At 44.2% G+C, this 7,635-nt stretch overlaps 2 protein-coding genes across 5 annotated transcripts in view; both read left to right on the top strand.

Moving 5' to 3' along the window:
- LOC102214615 (histone acetyltransferase KAT5) overlaps window positions 1-2,205 on the top strand; it is a 10,998-nt gene extending 8,793 nt beyond the window's left edge. For both annotated transcript variants that reach the window (XM_005735499.1, XM_005735498.1), the window contains exon 15: window positions 604-2,205. In XM_005735499.1, the coding sequence (XP_005735556.1) occupies window positions 604-738 (135 nt within the window). In that variant the 3' untranslated portion in view covers window positions 739-2,205. The remainder of the gene's footprint in view (window positions 1-603) is intronic.
- Window positions 2,206-4,405: 2,200 nt separating this feature from the next.
- The window catches only part of sipa1 (signal-induced proliferation-associated 1), a 34,242-nt gene continuing 31,012 nt past the window's right edge, over window positions 4,406-7,635 (top strand). The window contains exon 1 of one of the 3 annotated variants that reach the window (XM_005735494.1): window positions 4,406-4,578. The gene's annotated coding sequence lies outside the window, so the exon portion shown is untranslated. Of the gene's footprint in view, window positions 4,579-5,291; window positions 5,613-6,930; window positions 7,024-7,635 lie in introns of those variants that run through there. The other 2 variants (XM_005735492.1, XM_005735497.1) reach the window with 2 other exon arrangements.

Here is a 7,635-nt window from a genome sequence, read left to right as displayed (position 1 = left end):
TCTGGGACTCTCCACCATTTGACCTTAGAACTGAAGAAGCTTCTCGGATGAGAGGTGAAACGTCTTCAAGCAACTTAAAGAAGTCCAGACGCTTTTCTTTCCAAGCTCCTTTGACTATGATGACCTGGATGACTGAGAACCTTCACAGACAAACAGCACAAAAAGACTGCACATTCCAAAGATTCTCCATAGGGTTAAAGCCTGGACTTTCTATTGGTCATTACAGTGTAAAAACGCTGTTGTTTTGTAAACAATAATTTTAAATCCAGGTGGTGACTTTGTCTCAGCTCAGCTTTAGTATACCACATGCCAGTCTCTCGCAGCAGTAATCATTACTCGTGGGTTTGCCTCATTGTAGCAGTTTTTTTGTTTTTTAATACTCCTTTTGTGGCTTTCAAAGTGCAAAAGCCCTAATTTAATGGCTTTGTGAGGAAAAGCAGTAACACTCCCAGAGCGGGAGGTGTTGCTACGACACTGCAGCCGCACCTTAAATATTTAAGGCTCTGTTTTGTGAGTTGAAGAAGTTGAAAGCAGTGGAGCATCAGCACCTTTTCAAATGAGCAGATAAAATGATGTGTACTGACTTTGGTTTCTTGAATGCAGGGTCAGTACATTCTGACTCTGTCAGAGGACATTGTGGAGGGACACGAGAGAGCCATGCAGAAGCGGCACCTGCGCATAGATCCTAAATGCCTTCACTTCACTCCAAAGGACTGGAGCAAAAGGGGGAAGTGGTAGAGTTGGTTGCTGAATGACGCCAGAACCAGGGCAGCAGACACCCGACGCGAACGGTGGATCAGATCAAGGTTTCCCCTCGGCTTTCTCATCAAGAACCCAGGACTTCTCTTCGATAAACAGTGAACATGAATTGTTTTGTTAAACGTTCATTCTATATCGTGAATCTAAAAGGCCGTCAAACCTGGGCAGAGGGAGAGACTGGTTAACAGTAACACCGCCAAAAACACAACACACCTTCTACTGTGTAAAAGATCCTGTTTATGATCAAAACAGTGCATTAAAAATGACAAAAAGGTGACTGTCTATCAGTGTAAAATGACAAACGCACAAACCACTGAAAGGTTGTTTTTATACACGTGATTTTAGATCCTATAGAACTGCTTCATCTGTTAGTCCACATTTTGTAAAACTCAAGTACATTTATTTGCTCTTCTTGTTGTTGTTGCTGTTCCCCTGACTACCACTGTGGCCACACCCTCTCATCTGCCATGTAAAAATGTTGTCATTAGGATCATTCGTATTCCAACAAAGTTCACTAGAGTCATAATTAAGAAACAAAACTAATGCCTGAACAACACTCCAAAATTTACTTTTTTCTACTTTGAAGGTTTTTCAAAGGTTTTTTTTTTTCCTTCCAAGGCTTCAGGACCTCTAAAACCTCTTCCTGGGTATAAAAGATTGAATAGTTGTTATTAGGAACTAAAATCAGACTGTGGATACTTTTATACTCTCCCTGTGACTAAGGCAGATGTTTATTTTGAGAGTTTAAAGAGGGAAATTGTACATTAAGACTTTTTTGGGGGGGGTAAGTTTTTCTTCGAGTGCCTGAATATTAATGTTTCTTAGCTAATAATAATTATAATGCATCAGGCTGTTTTTAGTGTCACTTTACTAGGCTCACTTATAAATGTGAACAGCCCAATACTTTTGCATTATTTATTACATAAAACTCAGAACTAGGCATCAGTTATGTTACACGTTTGTGCAGTTACATATGTTCTTGGTTTGTGATCATTCAGGCCAATATTTCTTTTTCTGTTTTTCATCACTCAAGCATATCAACCCCCTCTTGATTTAAACGTATATTTGCCGTGTCTGTACATACTGATGACAGAAGCCATGTTGAACTTTAAGGAATGTAAATTTCATGTACAGTCGTCTTTCTTTTTTACTCAATGTTATCTAACAAGCTGCACAATGTTTAAAAAAAAAAAAAAGACCTAAAAGTGATATCTTACCTTCAGTTTTGTGTTTTATGTTTACATGTCAGAAAAGGATGTTGAAATGATTTAGTATATCTTTATGTGGAACACTTCAGAGCGTTTGAACGTTTGATATAAAAAGAAAAGAAAAGCTGGCTGAATTGATTAAAAACAACGCGTCTTTATTGTGTTTATTCTGGTCTGAGAGCCACTTTCATCTGTGTGGACAGGTTAAGCCGTGTAAATGAATGTAACAAATTCCCAGTGGACACAGTGCATAAAGAGGGTGTTCAAAATTGGGTTAGTTTGTATGTAAAATTAAATTACATACATTTTTACGTAAAATGAATGCAGTTCATGTCAGAATATGCAGTTTGGCGAGAAATTATTTCTGCACCAGGAATGTGAGACAAGCTATCCAGCTTTGAGATCCGGTTGTCAAAAGGTGCCATACAGCCCAATAGATGCTTTACAGAGGGTGAAGAAATTGCCGTAATTGTTATTAATTAGTCCAGTTTTCCGCAGTAAAGTTTATGCAGTTGTTTTAACAGGTTGGCTCTGTCATCAAAAGGGGTGCAGGTGGTCCGTGAGCCATATACAAGCCCGATTTGTAGCCGGTGCCAAAAAGTGATTTCAAGTATGTGCCAAAAAAAAAAAAAATGCAGGAATTGAAACTGTTGTAAAGGACTTGTTGGCCTATAATATGTCAAAAAATATTTCTCATGAATGGAATCCAGTCTTTGGGCCAGAATGAACATTCCTGTCACAAGATCGAAGCTGCAGTCAGTTTTTGACAAAGTGATACTCGTTCATAAAATGTCTTTTTCAATGGAGATCTGGCCAAGAGGGCAACAGAAATGGTAACAAATATAACATAAGCATGTTTTATGTGACCAAACAAAGAAGGCGGCTGATTACAGTGTAGGTGCAATGAGGAAAACAGATGCAAAACGGGTCATTTTAGATTTTATACATAACAGCTGCACACATCATGTTCACTACAGTCAATTTATCAATTCTTTTTTAATGTAAACATATTAGACATTAAAAACGGTTTAGAATATTTTCACGGAGTTTCAGTATAAAGCTTGATCACCAGGGGGCAGTATTGTGAACCCCTCACCTGTGCGACATTTGAAGTTGAAACCACAGGACGGTCGAGTGGAGCTGTAATTACAGCCTGACCTCTGTAATTGTGTTTGAGCGGCGGAGGAACTGAGTTAGACAACAACTGGAAGAAATTTGGTAACAACCTGCATGAAGAGCAGCACTCTAGCATGTTAGATAATTGTATGTTGTTTGTTTTTATTAGACTGCACGGTGCATGTTGCTAACGCACACTTTCCCAGCTGAACACGACACTGCAGTTTACTCTCTGGATGTGTAAAATGTGTAACAATGGATCACACCTCAGTGTCTGCAGGAGGCCTCGTTTATTGAGCACGTTTCCTCAGCGGACCGATCAATGCATCTGCTTAAAAGTGCGCTCAGGCTTGACGGCGTTTTAATGTCTGCAAGTCAGGTTTGAGTTATCAGCATCACATCACACCAATTTTTCTCTCCCCACCTCACAGAGCCACACCACTCCCCAGGAGGACACAGGAATTTCACACTAATCTAATATCCTCTTCCTGACATCTAGATTTCCTCACCCTGAGTCTGAGTGCTGGCACATTTTTTGTGCTTTATGGGCCAAAAGTTTATTTTGGGCCCTGGTTATTTTTACTCAGATACACAGTTGGATCATTAGAGCTGCCAGTTTGGAGTAGTTTGGGCTTTACTTTAACAAGCTTGAATTTTAAGAGTCATTATTATGCAGAAGGATGAGGAGAGCCCATCATTTGTAATTGTTTCAAACTGCTTGATTATACCAAGCATGCCTCATAAAATGGAATATCCCACTAAGCATAACAACAGATTTCCACATGGTGTCACTGCCGCACTGAGAGTTGTAGGGTTGTTTGGTTTCTTGAAAAAAATCATGCTCCATCACTGCAAACTAAATCTTTAAAGATGTATGTTTACCTGGAATTCAAGTGTAGATTGGGTGAGAATTGGATGTAATCCACGATGTTAAACCCGTCTGACACAAGGCTATTTTATAGCTTGAATTGACTTTAACCTTTCTTTTTCGCGCTGACTGTTCCATTGTTAGACGTTGGTGAAATTTGGTGTCACGCTCCGACACTTGCTGCCGATGCTTTCACTGGCTTGTTGTGCTCGTGTCTCTGCATCAAACAGAAAGCAAAGGGAAGCAGGCATCTCCGCAAAAACACCTCCTGACCCCTTATGAGGACACAAAGAGGTATGAATGTTTGCCACAAAAGCTGGTTTCTCTCCTCTCAACTCTGTTTTAATTTTTCTTATCTCCTCAAGACACACTCTACCAGCAACGCAGGCCTCTCCTCTCTGCACTCCTCCCCGCCCCTGCCCCCAACCCCAGATCAGAGCCGCTGACCTCGCGACACACGCACACAAACACACACACGCTGCAACATATGGTACGGCCGGGACAAAACTCCACGCAGTAATTAGGGGGATGGTGCCGGACACTTGGCTCTGCTGCGGTGCAGGTTAAGCAGCGTGATACATCATCAACTCTCGCAAGCACCATGCAAGGGTTTACCCAAATTGACAGGTATGTGCTTTTAAAGACGCTGCAGAGGCTGATGAGAGAGGACGGCCAAAGCTGTGTTGTTATGTATCCTGTGCTCTCATTGTTCTTAAGGAGGTTGATTGTTTGTTGTGGTCTTCCAGCACACTGAGCATGTTTGGGGAGTACGCAGAGGTCCTCTGCAAATAAACACTCTGTCACACACACACACTTGAGCACACACAACTGCCATTTTCACCTTTGCTTCTGAGGTTGTGTGCACTTTATCTCTCTCGTGCAGAAATTTCAGCGCTGGCGGGGGGAGAGTGACACTTTAAATGAACGCGTTTGATGTCACGAGTGTCGCTTTCCATCAATAAATTAGTCAAAGAGAGGTGGAGAAATCCTGGGAGGCAAAAGTCTTGGTACAACATTGCATCAGCATCGGGTCTGCCACACTGCTGCTCGTGTGTGTGTCACACACCGTTATATACACGAGTGTTTCGGGCATTTGAATCAGCAAGAAAAAATGTTTTTAACCACAGCCATGGCCCAGGGAGGGTTTTTGAATTCCAGCGTAAGAAACGCAGAGCTCTCCGCTTGGACGCCGCTGTCCGTCCGCCACTGCCTCAACCTCTCTCTGACAAGGAGAGGAGGAGGAGGGGGGCCGAGAGAGAGAGAGGCCGGGCGAAGCTGTGTGTGCACGAGAGAGAGCGAGAGAGGGGAGGAGGAGAAAGAGGGGGTTGGCTTTAGTGTGATGTGAATGGAATAGAATCAGCGCGAGAGGAAGAAAGAGGGAGGAGGACAGCGCAAATCAACCTGCCCCTTGACTTTAACAACAGAATAGAGCCGGCAGACACAGAGATCGGGAAGTGTGCGTGCGTGTGCTGCTGTTTTATTTTATTTTTGGAGAGAGGAAGAGAACATCAGACAGGAGGAACTGAGGGAGGAGGAGGAGAAGGAGCCTCACCGTGGAGATAGATAGCAGAAAAATGCTGTCACGGGGAGAGAAGGGGAGGGAGTCGGCAGAGAGGAACAGGATGAAACAAGGCAGGGTTGAGCAGAACTGAAATGTGGAGGTAAGCCTTTTCTTTCCGTATTAAGATTTTACATTCACACTGCTGCCGCCCCACCACCACCACCGTCGCTAACACCCACCCTGTGTCCTCGTCCAGAAGAAGATAATGAATTCAGATTGATGGATCTGCACACCCTCTGTGTGCCACATACCTCTGTGTCGGCATGCATATTGCTCTGATCGACAAACCATCCGGCCCACCGACAATGTATGAGAGCAGCAGAGATGTAAAATGATGGGGTTGGCATCATGATATCTTGCAGCTTGTCCTCTGTCTTCCTCTCTGCCCTTTGTGCCATTGCCCCCCCCCCTTTTTTTTTTATAAATGGATTTTATTCAGCCAGCTAAGGTCTGCTGTATCTACCATTTACACATTGCATTGTAGGTTTGAATCCAGCTCACAACCTTTGTCGCATTTCATCCCGGGCCTGCCCTCCTCCCCCTCCTCCTCCTTCTCCTCCTCCTCCCCGTCTCCCAACACTAACCCCCTCCTCATCATCTATCCTGTGTCTCTCCATTGTGCGATCTGTTAACGAGGCCGGCTCGTCTCAAAAAACAGCGCTGTGACATTGTCGGGGCGGCACTGCGAAACCTTCGCCGTTAAGCGCTCCTGGCCGCGAGGGCAAGGTGGAGGGAGGAAAGAGAGGGAGACAGAGAGACGGGGGGGGGGGATTGATGGAGGGACACTCGCGCAGAATGAAAGAGAGTCAGAAAGAAAGAAGATGCAGGAACAAAAAAAATAAAAAGAGGATCAGGATTTGCTCCAGATACATATTTTCAAAGACCGAAAAGCCGTCGGTCTGCAGTGGGCTGGGATTTGTGTGGATAAAGAGGATTGTGCACAGACAATGATGGAATGGAGAAGCACAACCGGGATTGGGGTGTTGTTTTCAAGGTGGCAGAGAAAATGAGGGATGCAGGAGTCAGTCCCCCCCCCAACCCCCCACCTTCACCACACACACATACCATCCCCATCCTCTCCTTGCCCTCCGCACCACCCTACCCACCGCACTCTCTAATTTAAGATGGGGCTGTGTGTTTATGAGACGCCAGGGTTTCAGGGGCTGGATGGGCTGCTGTAGGGAGAGAAAAGCAGGGATGAAGAGCCGATCGAGAGGGAAGACGAGCAGCAGCAGCAGCTTACATAAGCCAGTGCACTCAAAGGACGGGCCATTTAATTTACATTGAGCTGCCTGGCTGCTCATCCACTGTGGTGTTCACTGTGGTTCACATTGGCTTTTTCTTTTTTTTCAAATGATAAAATGCAGTTTGACCTGACTGGATGAAAAGGAAGGATGTGCGATGACCTTAAAGCGTTGTGTCGGTGTTCCCGAACAGGAGGGCGTTATATTTTTCTACAATCTCAACTTTCTTGCTGGACAGTTCAGTAGAGTGAAACCCCAGCCTTGCAGGTATTTATCGCGGCGAACGATTAGGATGTCTGCATGAAGTGCACCGGCATAATGGTGCTCACAGCGTGCAGCCTGCTCATACAACTCAGCTGCAGATGACTTTTTGTTCTGCAGCCATCCACTGCGTCGCACTTACGGCGTATCGAGGCAGCGCAGTCCTCGGTGTGGGCCATGCTCAAAGGATAAGTGAAAAAGGCCCCTGTCTATAAAAAAAAAAAGAAATCTGAATGCGTGTGTGTATTTTAGAAGAGCAGTTGCGCGGAAGTAAAATGCCATTTCAGAGGATGGCAGCCCTAATGTAACCGGGATCCTTTGTGTCTCCTCGTGGTCTGTAGTTTGCTTTCTGCTTGGCCAAATAAAGCAAAATAAAGCACCTGCTGCGTTTACTGCCTCCTCTGCAGAAAGTGTGTTTTCTGATGTGAAACTCACTCTGTTGGTAAAGCAGTGGAGCAGTTAGCATCAGTCGCTTTTCATTAAGCAGATCACCACAAATAACAATAAGTCTACCTGCTGCAACTTTGGAGTTAGAGCCTTGTATGTGAGTGAAGGTGGAAGATCTTTTGAGAATTCATTTATTTTTGATACTAGGAAACAGTGCAGATGTATTTAACC

Source organism: Pundamilia nyererei, unplaced genomic scaffold (assembly GCF_000239375.1).
Source record: "Pundamilia nyererei isolate P.nyererei 1_Seehausen unplaced genomic scaffold, PunNye1.0 scaffold00064, whole genome shotgun sequence".
In the NCBI taxonomy this organism is placed as follows: Eukaryota; Metazoa; Chordata; class Actinopteri; order Cichliformes; family Cichlidae; genus Pundamilia; species Pundamilia nyererei.
Note: the sequence above shows the minus strand (reverse complement) of the source record. Positions and strands in the feature narration are given on the sequence as shown.